We start from the raw sequence: 21,574 nt of genomic DNA on the forward strand, positions 1-21,574 counted from the left end.
GCCGAAGTACTATAGTGTATCCACTGTAGCAGATTAATGCAGGTGTAGTACTGTAGCAGCGGTACTGTAGCATCGACAGTGTAGCTACCACTGTAGCACCTAGAGAGTTTTTGAGTCAGGATTTGATCTAGGCCATACGGCCTCAATGCTGCCCTGGATTGACCCCGGGATGATCACTATAGCCAGAGAAGAGGATAGTGTGCTTGAAGGCATACTGGCTTAATGAAGTGCTCATTGATCCAGTATGGATACTATTATAAGTGTTAGAGTGCACTTTTGCCTACCCCAAACGGCCTCAATGAGGTCCTAATTAAGCCAGTATACCACTATTATGGAGGTCCTCATTGAGCCAGTATACCGCTAGTATGGAGGCCATTTTGGGGGATTATTGAGTCTATTTTGAGGGCATACGGGCTGCTTTGGAGGGGAGTATACTGGGGGTATATGAGGGCTTTTGGAGGCCATTCTTGGGGGACTTTTGGACTTTTGGGCAGCCAACACTTTGGGGAAAAGAAGAGGAGAAATGAAGACATCATCTTGGTAGAGTTTGGCTTGAGGCTTGGAAGGAATCAAAATCTTGAACTTCAAGGGGAGAGCTTCATCATCAAAGGAGGAGGAGCATTCGGCATTCCTTGGGCTAGAGGAAGCGTCATTTGGCCGGCATTGTTCTTCTTCATCATCATTCGGACTAGGGAGTGTCATTTATGCATTTATTTCTTGTTTTTGTTGAGTTTGTGACACTTGTTTGTATGATGGCACACTAGACGTACCCCCAAGGCCACCGGATGTAGGTGAACCTTGGGGGGTTCATCATGTATTGTGGATGCTAAACCTTCATTTGGAATATATTTTTGGGTTGATTTATATTTTGGCTCATTGTTCTTCATGTCTACAACTATAACATGGAGCGATCCTTAGTTCTTTATTGAGTTGTACATGTAGATGTGACCTACTCACATGTATTAGATCTTTAATGGCTAGAAGGAGTATTCTTGTATCAATATGCCGAGGGATTGGGTGTCGGTAACCTCTCTGAATCTTAAGGATACACTTAGGGTAAGTATGTCCTTATTGCGGGATTTCCCTACACTTAATGTGATCATAGGAATGTAATTAAGGAGAGATCCTTATTGACATTTGTATGGGATTAGGGTTTAATCGCCGAGAAATTGGGGTTGAACTATTCTTGGAATCCTTCGATTTAAATCACCCTTGCTTCACTATTATCATGCATCCATAAACCATGATGACCCCTCATGGGGATCCTCATCCCTAGGCCTATTTATCATAATCATTGCTCTTGTGATTTCTTGCTTGCCTTGGAATTGTTATACTTGTGATTTATTTGAATTATTGCATGTATTACAGTGAAATACCATGTTTAAGTTGTAAGGTTAGAAAGTTAAGTGATGGAGGAGTAATAGGAGCTCCTTAGGCCCGTGGAATACGATCCTTGAGCTTTTGCACAAGGTATTACTTGCGACCCCCGTACACTTGCGGGCACACAACTAGCCAACAAGATAATGATGATGAATAAAATGAAGAGAGACCTCAAGATGCTTCATGCGCTCATCAAACACAGGATTTGTAACAATTTTTATGGCACTCTTGTTATTACAATAGATAGGAGTGGGGGTAGATATGGAGACACCAAAGTTCATCAAAATATGACACAACCAAAGATTCTTCTTAGCAGTGCAGGACATAACACCATGGTTAGCTTCAGTAGTGAAAAGAGCAACAATAGATTATTTCTTGGTTTTCCAAGAAATAAGTGAATCTCTGAAAAAATGAAACCAATAGTAAATCTCTGATCAGTAGCATCACCTACCTAATCATCATCACAGTATAAGCGCAACTCAAGAGAGGGCATGGTAGAAAAAAATAGAGATCAAGTGATGGAGCCACAGAGGTACCGAAGAACCTGTAGAAGTGCAGCATAATGAGTAGATAGGAGAGCATTGACAAACTGGCTAAAGACGTGAACAACATATGTAATGTCAGGCTGAGTGATGGTCAAATAAACAAGAGCACCCACAAGTGCTCATTAATGGGTAGGATCAGTCAACAACTTACCATCAGAAGAGGAGAGATGATGATGCAACTCATTAAGAGTGGAGGCGGTACGAAGATCAGTGATACCAGCTCGTAAAAAAATATCAGAAATGTATTTCTGGTGAGACACCAAGTAAGCTCGATGAGAATAAACAACCTTAAGACCCAGAAAGTAATGAAGAGGTCCAAGGTCTTTCATTTGAAACTCAGTGTGTAACCGTTGTTTCAAAGAAAGAATAGTATCAGCATCATCACCAGAAATGACCATATCATCAGCATAAAGAAGAAGAATAATGAGGTCTCGAGATGTCTGGTAAGTGAAGAGGGCATAATCATGAGAACTCTCGATGAAACCAAGGGTAAGAACTATAATACGATAACGCTCAAACCAGGTGTGAGAAGCCTATTTAAGTCTATAATTAGCTCGACGAAGATGATAGACATCCTAAGGAGGATGAAAGAAATGAGGAGGAGGAGGAGTCATATAAACATACTCAGAAAGATCCCCATACAAAAAGGCATTGGTCACGTCTAACTGATGAAGTGGTCAGTTACGAGCAACTGCAATAGTGAAAAGAAGATGAACAGTAGTCAACTTGGTAATAGGAGTAAATATCTCCTCATAGTCAATGCCATACTTCTGAGTGAAACCACAAGTAACAAAATATGCCTTGTGGCGCTCAATACTACCATCAGCTCGGGTCTTAACCTGATAGACCCACCACCAGCTAATAAGAGTAACACCAGAAGGAAGTGGAACAAGCTCCCATGTATACATGAGCTGAAGGATATCGAGTTGCTCTGTTATAGCCTGCTATCAATGGGGATGATTCACAGCCTCACGATAAGACTGCAGCTCGAAATGAGAGTGAACAACAGCAAGGAAGGCCTGGAACTCTTGGGAGTAGGTAGAGGAAAGAGAAAGTGCATACTAGGCAGGAGGACAGCGAATGTCGCCTAGGTAACGACGGGAGGTATCAAAAACATCTTCAGGAGAGGGTGAGTCAGCGGAAAGAGGAGGCAAATCAAAAGTGTGAAGGTGACCATAAGAATAAGATTGAGAGTAAAGACGCTCATAAGGAATGATACCAGAAAGAGTGGTAGAAAGAGTTCTATTAATGAGATAGACGGAGGTAAGAATAGCCTCAGCCCAAAATGTTTGAGGGACAGTAGAGAAAATGAGAATGGCATGAGCAGTTTCCAAGATATGACGATACTTAAGCTCAGCAACACCATTTTGAGCAGGTGTGCGAGGGCATGATTGCTGAACTAGAGTGCCATAAGTAGAGAGTAATTCTCGAAAGGATGTAGAGAGATACTCACGTACTCCATCAAAACGAAAGACCTTAATACGTTTGCCGAACTGAGTATATTCCATTTATGCAAAATTGAGAATAAATGGCAAAGATCTTAGATCGAGAACACAGTAGGTAAAGCCAGGTATAACAGGAGAAATCATCAATAAAGCTGATATAGTAGGAGAAACCTCAAAGAGATGAAAATGGGGTTTGGCCCCGAACATCAAAGTGAACAAGGTTAAAAGGAGATTTTGAAAGAGATTCACATGATGAGAAGTGAAGAGCTGTGTGCTTAGCTAACTGACAACCCATACATGGATGTAAAGAAGTAGTAGAAATAGAACCAAGACTACCTGAAGTAGTTAAGAGGTTTAGGCGAGCACTAGACATGTGACCGAGATGGCAATGCTAACAATCGTGAGAACACACAAATGTAACAATGGCAGAAGGTTGAGGAACGGGAAGATGAGGATGGTTTAAGTGATTTAGTCTGCTAATCCTACGCTTGGTCCCAATCCTCTAGCCTGCAAGATGATCATGCACAAAATAAGCAGATGAAAAAAAATGTGATTATGAGACCATGATCAGTGAGTTGGCTAACTGAAATAAGGTTGAGAGCTAATCCAGGAACAAAATGGACATCGGGAATGTCAAATAAAGTGGACTGAAGACGATCACACTACATAACAGGGTGATGCTCCCATCAACAGTGCAAATACTGGAAAGTGGGGGGAGTAGAGATAGAAACTAAGCTAGAGACATCTGCAGTCATATGATGAGTGGCACCAGAGTCTAAAATCCATGAGGAGAAATGCATACTAAAGGCAACAAACATATTAGAGGAGGAATAGGATTGCATGGTATGCTGCATGGCATGTAGTTGCTATGTAAGCTGAGCCACCTGAGAAGCAAGGTCCACAAAAGAATCAGGAGCCAAAGTCTCAGAAGAAGAAACACCAGAAGATCGCTGAGGAGGACGATGTTGTGGATGCTACTATTGCCAATGCTGAAGCTTTGGACATTGAATCTTCACATGTCCTTGTCGTTGACAGTAACGACAAAAAGGTGAGGATGTAGAAGCCATGTGGTAAAGATTTTTTTTATTAATATATATATATATATATATATTTAAATTTCAGACATGTGGAATAAATAAGTGGAGAAAAGATGGTCTTGGGACTTAAAATGTGCTAAAACCAAGGCTTGGTCGGGGATTTTGTTAACAATCCAAGGCTGGAATAATGGAGAGTTTTGTCAGATTAGGCAACGCATCACAAGAGCTATGAGGCTTAGGACTACGAACACGCCAACACTGTTGGCGAAGACCAGTAGGGCGAGGGAGGAGCTGACGATGGATAACAGCAGGGAGGATAAATAGGGTTGCGGCACTAAAATCGCAGTGTGAGGATGGCAAGAATTTGGTTGTGAACTAGAGAATTTTTTCTAATATTTCAATAAGAAGAGAGTTGAGAGGAAGATGACGAGCTATTTGATGGAGCGACAGGCTGTGTGGTCAACGAGACAGCAGCCAAAGAGGAGGAAGAGGGGGAGGGCTAAACTTGTCGGCCAGGAGTCATAAAAGCTTCATCTTTTACGAAGAAAAGACAAATCCGACGAGGAAATATAGAACCGGTGAAGAAGGCACAAATCCGGCGAAGGAAAGACAAACCCGGTGAAATATGGGTAGATTTGGCGAAGAAAGAGAAATCCGACAATGTAAGAGATGGCCCGAGTTGTATTGGGAAAAAAAATCGCCAGAAAAAGAACCTCTCTGATATCATGTAAGATAATGTGAGAAGATAACAATAATTCTCATTAAGGCAACAACCTAATAAATAGATACATGAATATGTAAAAGTATGTATGAACAAGAAGATAAAAGGTATATATATATATATGTTACTCTAACGATAATAATAATAATAATAATAATAATAATAATAATAATAATAATAATAATAATAATAATAAATCACTCGTCTTAGGTGTCCCTGTATTTTGTTTGGTTGATTGATCATATGTCAACATCCTATTGGTACATTTCAATTTTGGTTACAAGTTGAGGGTGAGGAAATTTGAATTTGATCAAGACTGAGAGTACCCGCAGTGACATGTTTTTCAGAAGTAGTATATGAGTAATTAAATTGTTTTAATAAATATAGAAATATGTGACATAGTATAAAGTATATTGTTGGTAATTCAAAATTGAATAACATTGTTGTTGTAATTTGAATCTAATCAGAGTTTTAGCTTAAAACTTAGGCTAATTATAATTAGATTTTGAGTTGTACTAGAATTAGCTCTTCTTAGGGGACTCTATGCTCATGATGTCTTTCTCCTTTTTCTTTGTGAAGACTAACTAGAAGTTTTCAGCGAGGTTAGTAAAATTTTATTCTTTTTTTTCCCTTAGGGGCCGTTTGGTTCGCGGTTATGATATATTACCACGTAATGAGATTACCGTGGTAATAAGATTGGGAATGTTATATGCCCAGGAATGTTGTGGTAATTCATGATAACCATGTTTGGTTGGAAACTCATGTTACATAGTAATAAACTTGGTAATATTCTAAATTTCCGAAAATACCCTTGTGTCTACTATTTTATGAAAGTTTAAATTTAAAATAAAATAAAATTTTGGATAAAAATTAAAATTTTGAAGCTAAACATATTCAAAAAATAATGTTATTTAAATTTAATTTTTTTATCCAACAAATAAAGTATGAAAATTATTATATTTAAACTAAGGGCATATTTGTCCAAAAAATATTTCAGATTACCACCCACTTGGTAATCCAACATAGCCACCTATTTTGGTGGTAATGGGATTACCAAGTTTCTTGGTAATCTTCCAAGGTTAGTAATCATAGATTACCATCAATATTACCACCACCAATAATCCAAACATGGTAATGTGAAAAGATTACCACGTAACAGACGGTAATGTTTGCACATTACCGCCAACCAAACGACCCCTTACTATTTTGCGTCTTTCATCCTCGAGAGTGTTGAGTTTTAGTGCTATTTATAATATAGGTAATTTATAATTTAGAAATAGGTTTTTTATTTAAAATTTTAAATTAAAAGCATAATAAATTAGGTTTATTATTTGTTAGGGAAAATTGCTTGCATACCCCTACAAAACCATAAAATTGCTTAAATACCCCCATAAAAATACTATTTGCTTGCATACCCTATAAAACTAACTTTTTTACTTATATATCCATGCTGTTAGTTACCGTTAGCCACCGTTAGGGTTTATGGAATTAATCATAGTTCTCATTTAACTCAACTTAACAAAATTACCCAATTACCCTTATCATCATCCAACCTAAGCCATCTTAGAAAAATTTCAAAACTTCTCAACCACTCAGCCGCCATCTTTTGAGATTCCCTTCTCATCAATCCCTTCAAGCCACGCCATCTCACTCTCCGGTTCTTTCAAATCGGCGTTAGCAGGAGGTTTCAACCGAACACTACTGGACCATCTCAACGCCGACTATGCCCAAAGCCATTGCATCTGTGCATGTGTCGTTACCTTCACTGTCAGAGGTCTCAGCGTGATCAACGCCGTCACCGTCGCTTACTCGGAGAACCTCCCAATCGTGTTTATCGTCGGCGGACCAAACACCAATGACTATTGTACTAATCGGATCCTCCACCATGATTTTTTGATTTTTCTTAGGAGATATGATGTTTTCCGTATGAATTTACTAATAAATTCATGATTTTTAATAATTTTTAAAAATAATTAAAGCATATATAAAAAAAATTTCATTGGTTATCTATAATTTAAATAATTTAAAGTCCATAAAATATAATAAAAAATTTTGATGGGTATATTAACAAACCCATAATGGTCTTTTGTTGAATAAAATGAGTAATGTCTACAAAATAAGAAAAAAAAATTTAGAGGGGTATATAAGCAAACCCATTTTGGTAATTTACCTTTATTCCATCCATTGATTTAACACATTAAGAGTCAACTTAACCATAGGGGCATATAACCAAATATAATTGATTTGTAGGGGTATACAAGCAAATATCATTTTTATGAGGGTATTTAAGCAAATTCATAATTTTACAGGGGTATGCAAGTAAAAATCCCTATTTGTTAATATATATATATATATACACACACACACACACACATAAAATTGTGAACAAATCATGCCTTTGAATAGAAAGGGGAAAGAGGCACCAAATACTTTGTTTAAATGCAAGAACAAAATTTAATTTAGATTACTTCAATTTTAAAAATAGAGTAAATATATTTTTACATATTAGGTTTCTAATTGATGTCCACACCAGATTGGTATCCGCATCAGGACCAATGTCATTTTTCTTTCTCCTAAATTTTTTTTTTAAACTTAGGTTCAAATCCTAAACCATAAACGATAAACTGGAAACCTCGGCTTAAAACTTGTTGTTTATAATTTAGGGTTTAGTGTTTAGCATTTAAGGTTTAGGTTTTTAGAATTTTGGATATAAGGTTTTATAGACTTATAACATTTGAGTTTAAGGTTTTAGAGTTTTCCATTTAAAGATTTATAATATCTTATGTTTCTAAAGTTTATGATTTATATGATTTGAATTTGAAATTTATAGAAGAAACTAGAAAGAATGACATGGATGACAACTTGACATCCGTGTCATTCGGGATATAACATCACTCAAATAATTAAAATTTGATATAATTTTGAAAATATCATATTAAAATAAATAACTATTAAGTAGCGTTTCTCTTAATATATTTATTAAATTAGCTTATTGGGGATGGCAAAGGGTCAAGTCAGGGCAATTTTGCCTATCACACCCCTCCCCTCGCTCCCCCATCGCCCCCCTGATACCCACTAGGTTTTTCAAAACTCGCCTCACACCCGAACCTGACGGAGAGCCGGTCACACATGGGGATCCCCGCCCTGCCCTGTCTTCACCTAAAAATATTTATCACACATGAAATGTTATAAAACCATAACAAGTATAATTTTTTTTTGACAAACCACCCTAATATATAAAGTAAAATTGGAAATGTCAATCCAAAATAATGTAGTATACACTTCTTTTTCCAAGTCACAAATGCAATAGAAATTAAAATTTTCAATCTGAAATAATAGTTTATTTTTATTTTTTATTTTTAAGTGCCCACCACTCATCATCAATCATCTTCTAATTCATGAGCAACTCCACTTACTAATACAATGTTTTATATATGGGCATATATATATATATATATATGACATATGGGTACTTTTTATAATTTGACATTTTGAGTAGGTTTGGTTAGGTTTAGGTCGGGTATCAACATCCCCATATCCGCCCCTCTCCCCCACCCAACAACCTGCCCCCGGGCTTCATTGTTGTCGGGTTTTACCTAAACATGACCCTAAACTCAGTCAAAGTGAGTTTTTCCTTCAAATTCAGATTGGATAGGATTTGGGGATATTTACCATCCTATGTTATACTTCTACAATTCGTTCACTATTATTATTATAGTATAATAACTCATACAATCTTAACTTTCCTAAATTTAGGTTACCAGAGCTTTCATGCTTTTTTTTTTTTTAGTTTTTTAAATAAGAGATTGTAAAATATTTTATCATGTACTTCCTATGTTTATTTTTATTTGTCACAAATCAATGTTTCTTTTTATATGTCATTTTCTACCTCAAGAAAGCATTTGTTATTTTTTTTTCCAAAGTTACCCTTAACACTTTGTCCAACTCTCTTCTTGGAATTAAATATGAGAGAGAAATGTGAAGATATAAATTAGGGGTAATTTTGGAAAGATAACTAATTTCTTATAAAATTTTGTGAACTAAGTTTTTTTGTAAGTGAAACTCGGTTAACCACGATAAATAAAAAGGAACGGAGGGAGGTAGATTAAAATTTTTTTTTGTTATTTTCTTAATAGAAATGAAAATTGAGCGGCCGGCCTAGAAGTATAGTATATTAAGGGATTCATGCCAAAACAATCCTACTGAATTTCAAAAAATTTTAAGGGGTAAATAGTAAAAAAAGGATTAATTTTATATAAACCCTTCTATAAATATTTTTACAACAAAAATAAATGTAATTAAAGTGACAGATAAGTACAGAGATGTACCAATTTTAGTAGCTTAACAACCATAAAAAAGTTTATTATAGGGATGTACTAACATGTCAGGGCAACGACCAATAAATAGTGAATGAATAGTACAATAAAAATTTCTACAGTATTATACAGTTTGCACAATGCTATATAGCATCAAAGCTAAAAGAGGTTTGATTTCTGGTTGCCCATTCACCATTCGAATGAGATATTATTGTGTGACCATGTGGTTTTCACTTTTCATTAAAAAAAAAATATTTATACGCCTAAATTCAATCAAATTTTAATAAATCACCATTATTAAACAACAAGATAATTATTTATTTTTACAGGACATATTTGTAAAATTCTTTAATTATTAAACTTCGGAGCAGGAAAAGCCAATAAAGAGAAACCAAGGAAGTCTCTCTTCAGCTTCATCTCCATCGTTCCGAGATCTCTTCATTGAAACCCTAACCCTAAGATTTCTCCGGCGACCTCCTTCCCATTCCGACATGCAACCCAGCGGCGATTTCACCTCCTACTATCCCTACCCTTATCCTCCTCCTCCTCCTCCTCCTCCTGCTGCTGCTGCTGCTCCAATCTCAAACCCTAACCCAGCACATAGCCCCAATCCAAGCCCCAATCCAATCTCCAATCCAAGTGAATTCCAGCCTTCTAATCCGCCGGTGCACTCCACCTTCGCCTCTGCTCCGCCGTACTCCCACTACCCTGCCGCCGATTACCCATCCTCTGCCGCCCCCAATCTGCCCCCTTCCGCTCCCTCCTATTCCCAGCCTCAATCCCAATCTCAATTTTCTACATATCAATCCTATAATCCATCGTCTTTGATTCCTGATCAGTCCTTAACCTATCCCCACCTCCAGCCACCTGCATATTATCAGCAAGATTCGCCTTCGTTGGCTGGGAGCTATGCACCACCTCCAAACCCTAACCCTAGCGCCAATCCCGTCCCGAACACCAATCAAAACCCTTTCTTTCCTTCGCCCTATCCATCGTTTGAGAATCCTTATGAGAGTTCCACACGTTATGACCCCGGCATGACTGATTTCTATGAGAAGAAGCCTGAGAATGGTTTCCCCAATAATTGGGGTGGAGATGATAGTTTTCTCAATGAAGGTGCTTATCGTTATGATGGGGGGAGGACAGAGCCTTATGGAGCGAGGGGAACTGGAGGATCTGCGAGATCGTCGTCAGTGGCTTTTGATGATTATGGGAGGTCATTGAGCTTTGGTTCTAGTTCGAGGGATGGAGGGAGCGGAGCGAAGATTGTTAGGGCAGTGCCCAAGGCAGATGCACAGCAGGATGTGAAGAGCGGGGTGCAGAAGTTCCGGGTGAAGCTGTTGGCTGAAGGTGCAGGAAGTAACATAGATGTCCTTTGCCAGGTCTGTATGAGATGTACTTGAGTTATTTTGCTTTAAAATCAATAGTTTAACATGCTTGCATAATTTTGATACCTATTTAGTAGAGATGTTCTAGTGATGACAGAAAGAACTTACTTTTTCTTGATATTGCATACTATAGTGGTATCTCGTTCCTTATGGTGAAGAAGATGGATCTTGTTGGGGTTTTGATTTCTTTATATCATCATTCAAGATAGTATATTTATAGGAGTTGCGTTCTTGTTGTAGATTATGGAGAAAATGGAGATCATGTGAAATTGGATGTGGTTGTTTGAAATATTTGCTTAGTAGCATTTGAACTTTTGTTTGTGTATGAGGTTGTTTAAGTAATTTTTCAAGTCATGCTTTTTTCCTTCTGGAAGCAACTGATTACAGGTGAATGCAATCACCCTAATTATAGTTGAGTTATACTTACTCTTTCCGTTTTGTATTAACTTGCACATCTGAGCATTGCAAAGATATTAAGACTATCATTAAAGCTTTTAAAATCTAAAACAAAAAATTATTATGAGACACTTTTACTCTTGTTAGAGCTATTTATCCTCATTAATGCACACACCTCTCTCTAAATGAAAAGAAGGGAAAAATCGAAAAAAAGATAATTAATGCTTATAGAACTTTTAAAGGTGACAAATAACTTGAAAAAAGAAAAAATTTTAAATGTGACAACTAATATGAAACAGATAGCAAGGAGAAGGGTTGTGGGCGTTTGAGTCACCGAGGCATGATTTGATTCTTGACATTGTCTGTTTCACCTGATGTGTTTCTTATATCAGAGGAGCATGATTGCGTTATTCTTTGTGCAAGAGTTGAAAGCTTTTATAGTCATGTTGAACCACCCTCAGCCTCAACTTAGTAACCATAAATATGTAACCATAAAATTGCTAGCGATCACTTTGCTCACTGATGGAAACTTAATCACAGCTTCCACCTGAACAGTACCACCCTCAACATCACTAACGTTTTCACTTACATATATTTTTTCTCACCTTATCTTGACTATGGGCCTTAATTTCTTTGTTTTACTTGTTTATTCTCTAGTATTGTTTTTGTGCTTCTTGTTTTTTTCTCCTTAAGAAGTAGGCTTTAATAACATGCCAATGTGTCACATGTTTAAGGTAGTTTAAGGAAAGCTTTTAGGCTTTATCTCTTTTTTTATCTGATTGATGTTTGCTTATTCAGAATGCTAAAACCTATCTGTGCTGTGTACCAATGCAATCTTTTGGGATATGGTTAGAATTTGTTTCATAGATTAGCTCTTGCTCATATCAAAACACAAAGGTGGTTGAAGTGGTCGGACTGTATTGCCTGTATCTACTTGGTTCCAGGTCCTTGTGAGAAGGTGCTGGGCCTGCCGCCTTGTTGCGATGTAGTATCTGAGCCTGGTCATCAGATCTAGATTTGGTTGGTTGGCCTTTGTAGGGTCCAAACATGGCTACTGGTCCATATCTTGCCCTTCTCATGAGAAACCTTTGCAGATACATGCAAATCTCGCATCTGCCTTGGTACAAGGGGTTTTCCAAGAAAGATAGATAACTAATTCTGTATGCTTTTATTTTTCCCAGTCCATCCTTTATGCATATTTGTTAAGTCGGATCATGGAATACAACTTAAAACAGGAACCTCTTTTCTTGTCATGTGTATTGATGTGTGAATTCTACTGAGTTATCAAACTTATATGTTCTATTTACAGATTGGCTTGGATGGAATTCGCATGCTCGATCCAGGAAACTATAGGACATTGAGGATTTACCCTTTGGAAACAGTGACCAGATGGGAAGTGAGTTGGTTGTGTTGTCTGTTTGTCATATTGGAGTTGTTATCTTTGCTTTTCATTTATAACCTAATTATTCTCTTTGAAGATATCTCATATAACAATTTTTTGTGTTTAGGTGTTGGATTCATCTATATTTGCATTTTGGGCTAAAAGCTCTGTTGACATTGAACCAAGGCGCATAAGACTGAAATCAAACAGCTATACCACCAGTACGATTCTTGACACTGTGACAGCTGCAAGCGTGCAGGTTGGGCTAAAGTTCTTTATTAGTGACAGATATCAAAGTTTTTTTGTTTTAATCACCTTTACTTCCCTCTAGCTGATCTGCTTTGTGCTTTTTTTGAATCCATAATCTGCTTCTCTTGTTATTGGTTATATCATACATTCTGGAGTCCTGGATGCAATTCCCCCTTTAATGAGAGGCATGAAATATTGCTTGTATGTGTAAATGGTTGCTAACAACTCAATGTTTAGCAAAGACAAACAGAAGGGAATATAACTCCTGACAACTTATACAATATCTTGGGAGAGAGACACTTGAGCAATCTTTTTGTAATTTTTGCACAATATGGTTTTTTAAAGTAAGACAAATTCCTTCATTAATAAATCATAATATGAATAAAAGTTGTGTCAAAAGCTTTGACCAACTTTTCACCTTTGTAATTTTGTTAGATATTCAATATGATATATGGTAAAATCTCGTAAAACTGTAAAATATGTAGCAGAGGCAAAGTTGTTTTAATATTTATATTTTCACTTGGACGTAATTGTGTCATGTGTTATGCAAAATTAATCATAGTAGCGGACTAGCAGGCAATATTGTTCTAGGGCAAAAAAAAAAAACATTTTACTGTAATGATTTTTCTCTTCAGTACTCCTCAATCTTAATTCTCTATGGATCTTTCTGTGTTGCTCCTGTTTGTTTCATTTTTTATATTGCTTTTTCCTTAACCTATTTCTGATGCCTGATTTGTATTTCTCTGTTGATTAATTTAACTGCTGTTTCAAATGGCCTCTGCCCATGATTTTGGAAATATAGCTCAAGGAGATGGGTGGAAGACTTGTCCCTAGTCGAAGTGGAGGAGCCACTGATGCTGGAAAGCAATCTGATCAGCAAACTGAAAAAAAGAAAGGTCTAATGGACTGGATGAACATGATAAAGCCTCCAAATGAGGAGAAAGACCATTGGGTATGCTACTGCTTTAAAATTTTATCCATACGTTAGACAAATTATAAAATATTTAAATATTTTATCAGTCTTGACTCTTGTTACATATCCATTCCCTGCTCTGGTCGAACTCAATCATAAGGCAATGGTATATTAACATCCATATCTCCATACTATGATGTGGCATCTATTGCTTTACACTTTTGAGTCCCTGATGTTTGCGTCTGCAATCATTTTTATTAGGTCCCTGATGAGGCAGTTACTAAATGTGCATCATGCGGAGCTGATTTTAATGCTTTTGTGCGCAAGGTGATGATTTTCATTTTATGTTTCTACTGGTTTAAGACATTTCATCCATTGACAGTGCATGTTTAACTTTCAGCATCACTGCCGGAATTGTGGTGACATATTCTGTGACAAGTGCACTCATGGTAGAATTGCTCTAACTGCTGATGAGACCGCACAACCAGTACGAGTTTGTGATAGATGCATGGTATAATTTTCTCACTGACTACTACATTGTATATAATTTTCTTACTGACAAAACAAGTACTTTGAAGCAAGATTGGAATATAATTCATTAGTCTCATTAATTATGTCAGTTACAGAACTAGTTAACCAGTAATTGACAACATTCTAATGTTTTGTCCAATGTGTATTTGGTGAGAGATTATCTTTATGCCCAAAATATGGTATGTGGATTTAGTGCTAGTTTTTGGTTCTCTTTGAGAATCAATGATATTTAGTAATCAAGAATGTTACATTAGGAAATGATATTCTGTCCTGTATTAGTTATTTTTCGTATTGGTAAGTGTACTCAGTAAGATAATAATGCAGCTAGTTAGTATTCTGTAATAGGGGTTTTCAACATAGGCCCGTACAATGTGGTTTGCTCCTTTCCCTGATTTTCTATTCTCTAGGTGTCTTTTGTGGAAGATCTATTGTATTTCCTTATCATTTAAGTTATCTTCGACAACTCCACCCATTGTAGTTTTTCTTGAAAATTCAAATCATTAGTGTATCTCTATGTCCTTCACCTTTTCTCTGATTAATATTGTTCTCACTAAGAGATCTACTCCACTTTTGACCTCCCCTTTGTTTTGTGCTTATCTTTTGACTAAGCTCAATTCAATATTTTGAATGTCCAATTTGCGCTAGCTTAACAAAGTTTCTTCCATTTCAAATAAGGCAATATACAATATTTGTTTTCTTTTAATTTTTTTGGAGTTGTTATGAAAACATTCCATATCGAATCATTGAAAAAATTATGGTTCAAAATAAGTGCCAACTTGCTCCTGAAAATATCAGCTAATTACTCAAAAAATTATTATTGCTTATCTTTATGTTCGAATTTAATGTCTCCATTTGGTTTTTATACTTGCCCTGCCTGCCACTCAGCTATCTATGCATGATTCACATCTTCCACTGTTGTTTCTGTTAGGAAGCATGCAAATTTGACATCATGTCATTGATTTCCTTCTAGTGTAGCATTCATTTTGTTGACATTCTGATCAAAATGTTTCTTATCAAATTTTAGAAAACTTTGTGCTAAGGCTCGTTTTTTCACAATTCATGTTTGACAAGTTGGTGTTGGTAAAACTATGGCAAGCTTTTAAAATGCCGATTTCAGGTGAAGGATATCCAATATGTATGAAGTATATAAGGTTTTTAAGCAAAGTAGTCAAATCGAGATTCGAATTGTGAATCGAAATTCTAAATTTGTGAATCGAGAATTGTGAATCGAATCGAATTGTAAGATTCGGTTCAACATTTCAAAATCATATATATATATATATATAACATGATTATATCAAAAAATAAAAATTCTAAGTCATGCATTAAACATAAACTGTACAGAAGATTCCATCTAGAAATATCTTGTTAATATAAGATGTTCTATAAATGAATAATCCAGGAAAATTATACTGGCCGAGTAATTCGGCAACCTGGAAATTCTCTGCTTTTTCCATAGTTCTGATGGTTATCTGAGTATGTCACTCTACTAAAGTGTGAACATAATCCATTGCCAAGATTGACCTTTTGGTTGTGTCTGCTAGTAATATGCCACACTGTGTTGTGTTTAACAAGTTTTTCTTCTCGTTTTGTTTAGGCTGAAGTGACTCAAAGGTTGAATAATGCAAAGGAAGCTGCCAGCAGACCTGGACTTCAGAGTCATGAGGACCTTGCTAAAAAGCTCCAGGTGCATTTTTGCTGACTCTGTGTTTCTTTCCATATTATGAACAACTTCTTACATCCCTCTAATACTTGCATCCCAGTGAAGGATTTTTTTCAGAAACTGAAGCAACTCTTTTACCATCATTTAAGTAATAATGGGGATAGCATTCAATAGATCTTTTGACTTGATAAAGAAGATTCTTATCTATTTAATTTTGTAATTGTCTTTAGAAATTGAAACAATAAAGGCAATTTTTTTACTCTAGCTTAAATTACCTGTCCTACCAGATAAGCTTTTCACAGAGGAATGACTTGCATGATATTGTTAGAGGCATAACATTAGAGCACTTATACAGTTATACTTGCCTTTTTGTGAAATAGTTTACTCACTCTTAGTGGGTTAGTTGGTTCCTTTTTTTGGTATAACTTTTCTTTGGCAGTAAGATTAATAAAAAAAAATTATGATAATTTATACAGTGGTCTTGAGTTCTTACAGAATAATACAGTTAGACAACTCTTACCCAAAGTGTTGTGATCCTGATGAAAGCCAGATAATTGCAAAAGGTTACTTTGCATAACTTCTTGAAACCCATCTGCCAATTTGATTTATATCTTTTAGTGGCTACAGGATTTCTTGTTTTCTGTCCACTGTTGCTTTTTTTTTTCCCCCTCCATGAAAGAGTGTGGTGTTTCCTAACTAATAGACATCCACTATCCTTTTATAGCCATCTTATAGGATCCCTCCTATTGTTAAATTTCTAACTATGGATGTTAACTTTATTGAATCGTGCCATGTATGACACTGACATCTAAGAAACATCATACCGTAATTTTATTATATTTTGGGGTGTAGCCATGAATTTTGGGAAAGTACTCAATATCAAGTGAAAAAGGCTTGTATTAGTTAGTTAAACAGCCTTTATTCTTCCCATTGTGCTAATTCTGTTTTCTTTGACAGGAGGAAATGGAGAGAAATCGCAAGTCATCTGCTGGTATTTGTGAATGAATGTCTTAATACTGAATCAATTATTATCATCTACCATCACTTCTGAATATTAAATTTTTTGCAGGCTCCAAGTCTGATGGTGGGTCCACTAAACGGATGAGGGAAGTTGCATGCCCTATTTGCACTGTCCATCTTCAGGTTTAAAATTTGTTTGGTTTGCTCTGTTTGGAAGCCTAATTGTCATTTTTTCATGCCATAACTCACAAGTTTTCTATCTTACAGGTACAAGTTCCAGCCACTGGTTCTGAAACCATTGAATGCGGAGTCTGCCAGCACCCTTTCCTCGTCAGCTCCCATTAATCTGTTCTCGCGATGATTATTTCAGCCAAGCATCCAAACTTATATTTTACTGTGGTTGCATATGGTTCTTTCACAATAAAGGTTTGTATAGGTTCTTGAATGTTTCCTAAAGCACATCTGATTCCCTGAAGCAATCGCATACGATCCACTGTATGTCTACCGACACAGGGAAGGTTCCTTGGCCTGCTTGTTAAACCTAAGTCTGAAACATCGAAAGTTATAGACATAGACGACGACTGCTATGTGAATAGTTTGTGTTTCCTGTACTTTTTGAATTCTCTCTCCAGTTCAATTAAATTTTTAAGGCTTGAACAGGCTAATCTAAAATTTGCTTTTGTGTTAATTTATGGGTGGTGGTTTATGTTAGCTTCTCTTTGGTTTGGATAACAGTTTGAAGTTCTATTATTTCTTGTCTCTGGGATCTTATTGAGTTACTATAATTTTTTTTTAATCCTCAGTATAATGATTATTGATGTAAAATATAAGTTTGGAAGCTTGGCTGAAATATTGTGGAAACTTAAAATTTTAGTTTGTGTTTATTTGTGATTATAAATTTTCATCAGACTATTCTGATTGTTATCTCTTGGGTGTAAGTGGAAATCTTGATTTTATATATATATATATATATATTTATTAACACTTGTCTATTTTTTATTCTTACATGGTGGTGAGGTAGTTTCATGTTGTTCTTCTCATTGTGAATTCTGGAAGCTTTGGTAGTTGGCAGGTGGCAGTTGCTCATTTAAAAAAATAAATAAAATAAAGTAAATAGAAAAATATAAAAATGTGAAAAAATTAATTTCTCATGTTCCACAAAAACCATATCAAAGTATGTAAATAAATTCAAGGGTTTAGGCACGTGGTTGTCAAGAGTTTGTTATTTATCCCCCAAAGAATTTTACTTGAATTAATATAAAGCAAAATAAAAATCTGAAGTAAAAAAGAAAAATATTCAATTACAGAACATATCAAAATTATAATGGTGATAAAATTTAAAATATTTTGCCTTGTTAAATACACAGTTCAACAAGGCCCAATCCTATTTATGAGTTAGTACTACAAATTTGACCTCTTTTTATTTTATTTTATTTTATCTTTTTGGATGGTCCCTATCCTGCAGATGGATGGCCTTCAATAATCTTCATAAATATATTTTATGTTTATTTACTCAGTTATTAATTATTATGGTAGATTTTTTTTTTCACTAGCTTTAAAAGTAAAAAAAATAGATATGATTTCAAATTGCAATAAATTCAAAAATTTCAAAGTTTAATTAGCAATAATAAAATTTCAGAAACTTGTATAAACCAAAACTATAATGCTAATTTTGAGGTTTAGAATTTTTAGAAATACAGATGCATTGTTACTATATTACCAAAAATTAAAAAAATAAAATCAAGTAAAAGATATGAATAATAAAGATTTCATTTATTGCTCACCAAACCAAAGTGATGCATCAGCAACTAGAAACTTGGAATATCTAATGCCATTATTGAGCATGATCCAAAGTTTTCTCAAAGTTGTTGAATATAATGAGCATCAATGACTACATTTCCACCTAAATTGGATTGTGGTTGAATGAAAATTTAATTTTCTTAAAACAATGATTGAACTAACATTTCCAACAAAATAAAAAAAAAATAATAAATAGCAAATAAGCTTGAATACTTACTGTGTCTAAAACATGAGATGAAAAGGTTGTCAATGCCTGAAAGCTCAGCCTGTCCCTTGTGTTTCTCTCATGTCTTTTACTTCATCTACTCCTATTTATATGTTTTTTTTTTTCTTTTTTTAATATGTCATTTAGAAAATTTATAAACCATTAAATAATTTTTTTTTCTAAATTCACTTTTTATTTTTAATATATTTTCACATTTTACAATATTTTTTGAAAAACATAAAATACCATTTAAAAAACATAAAAAAAATATAATTAAAATAGAGAAAAATTAATGGAATCTTAATAGATTTTTAAACAATGGTAATTTTGTAAAATTGGTATAATTTTTTTTTTATAAATTTAAAACTATAAACTAACTTTCTTAATTGACATAAATCAGTTAAAATTGACATATAAATAAAAATAGAAGCAGTATTTTTTAAGACTGCCTAATGATCTCTTTTTGGTGCAAATATAACCCTTTTGCTTTTTAACTGTTATTTGTCTTATTTATGTTTAATTAAATATTTACCTTATTTGGATTTTAATTTTCCGAGGTTTTTTTTATAAATTGTGTTGATTTATTCATTTTTTTTAAATAATCGAATTAACTTTAAGCTATTATTTACAATGTCATTTAAAATTTTTATATAGTCCTGTGAAATTATTATTTCTAACATAAATATTTTTATATCATATTGTTTCATCACACTCTAACTTTACGGTTCTCATTTATTGAAGTTTCCAATCATTGCTGAAATGCTTGTAAATTTGTGGTTTTTTTTTTTAGGAAAAACATTATTGCAGGGGTTGTCATACACTTGTAAACAAATATTGAGTTTTTTTTTAAAAAAAAAACACTTAAAAATAGGTTTTTATATATTCAAAATTCAGATTATTTTGACTATAATTTTTTTTAAAGATTTAATTAAATTCGGTATGACATAACAATACTAAGGGGGAGGGTAAAGATTCGAATCTTCCCCTGACAATATTGTTCATCTACTGTTCATGCACTGCACATTCGAGTTCAATATTGTTTATAAATATTATTCACGAGTCAGAATGTGAATCCTCTTTGAAAAAATTATGTTTCATTCCTCTAGAGTTAAAAAGTAAAGGGATTTTTCTATAAGGTTTGTAAGCCACTGTAACTGGTGCACCTTCATACATGTCTGTCTTTTTGATAATCCCTTAAATAAAAAGCGCTTGTCGCTTATTAATATATATATATATATATATATATATTAATATGACTTTGGGTTTACATTGGTTAACTTATTAAAACAATATTATTTTATATCTATAATTAGAGAGTTGGTGGAATATTTTTTCTTTCTTTAAAAAAATATGGAGGACTCAAACTTATTGGCCACAAATTATAAATAGTAAAAATAAATTACTGCATCCTACACATCCCTTTTTGCCATAGTTATATATATATATATATATATATATATATATATATATATGTTGAAGAGAAAGAACACAGAGAGCAGATGCACATTAAGTTTAGGTCCCACTGCAAAGCTGTACCTTTTATTAATTGATAAATGATGAACAACCATTGTCCACATCAATATATATAAATTAGTAAATATTTGAATTTTTAAATCATATGTAACTATTGTCCACGCAAATATTTATAAATCAGTAAATATTTAAATTTTTAAATCATCACAATGGCAGTAGTCTATTGATAAAACACTTGACTCTCATAGGAGAAATTAAGAATTTGAAAACCTCTAATTATATAATTGAACGATAATAATAAAAAATATGTATGTATAAATGATGGCATGTTTATATTATAAATAATAATAATATAATATAGAAGTTAAGTGAAAATTATGAAATTATATTTTTCAAATAAAATAAAATAAAATAAATCACAGTTATTTCATAACATATAAAAGTGCAGAGCATCATAAATCACAAAAGTTGATGCAATTTATTATTGCTTTTGATAGTACTCATTTCTAAATTTGTGTTGAAAATCAAACAATTAATGAAAAATAGTTTTGCATATCTTTAAAAGTAGTTTATAATGATTCAGATGTGATGTTACATGTCATTGAAGTAAATAGATTTAAAGACTCATGCTATAACAAATTTATAATATATTATTATTATTATTTATAAACTTTTTAACTCACCGTTTGAAATTCTAAATAAGTCAACCAATGAAAAACTTATGAAAAAAATAAATGATTTCTAATAGATATTTTTTATATACATAAAAATTTGAACACAAAATCACTTACTTAAATATTTTATATTTTTACTATTTGTATTAACTCATTAATAATTTATATTTAATTAATAATATGTAAATATTTTTAAACATCAAACTACAATGAAATATTTCAAATCAACACCAAATTGTCTATCAATTAAAAAAAAAATAATACTAACAAACAACAAAGAAATTACATCACCACATAATCACCATGTTACTTACTCTTTATTAAAAAAAAAATAAATTGTCAACATCATCAAACCTTTCATCGTCCACTTATATTTTCTCATTTACTCTACCAAAAGAAAAAAAAATTCTCCTACAATTTCAACAACAGTAATAATATTTAAATTTTGCATGGTTCCTGCCAACCACTACACACACTGACACACCCCTTCAATACCA

The 21,574-nt window shown here is 34.0% G+C and overlaps 1 protein-coding gene across 1 annotated transcript; it reads left to right on the forward strand.

Annotated features, from left to right (window-relative positions):
• Window positions 1–9,822: 9,822 nt before the first annotated feature.
• Window positions 9,823–17,613, forward strand: LOC120260268 (protein FREE1). The gene is made up of 10 exons (XM_039267709.1): window positions 9,823–10,826; window positions 12,538–12,624; window positions 12,737–12,868; window positions 13,661–13,810; window positions 14,033–14,098; window positions 14,172–14,282; window positions 15,900–15,989; window positions 16,923–16,956; window positions 17,035–17,108; window positions 17,193–17,613. Exons 1-10 carry the CDS (start codon window positions 9,936–9,938, stop codon window positions 17,268–17,270), a joined length of 1,713 nt encoding a protein of 570 aa, XP_039123643.1. The 5' UTR covers window positions 9,823–9,935; the 3' UTR covers window positions 17,271–17,613.
• The last annotated feature ends 3,961 nt before the right edge of the window (window positions 17,614–21,574 follow it).

Source organism: Dioscorea cayenensis, chromosome 1 (assembly GCF_009730915.1).
Source record: "Dioscorea cayenensis subsp. rotundata cultivar TDr96_F1 chromosome 1, TDr96_F1_v2_PseudoChromosome.rev07_lg8_w22 25.fasta, whole genome shotgun sequence".
In the NCBI taxonomy this organism is placed as follows: domain Eukaryota; kingdom Viridiplantae; phylum Streptophyta; class Magnoliopsida; order Dioscoreales; family Dioscoreaceae; genus Dioscorea; species Dioscorea cayenensis.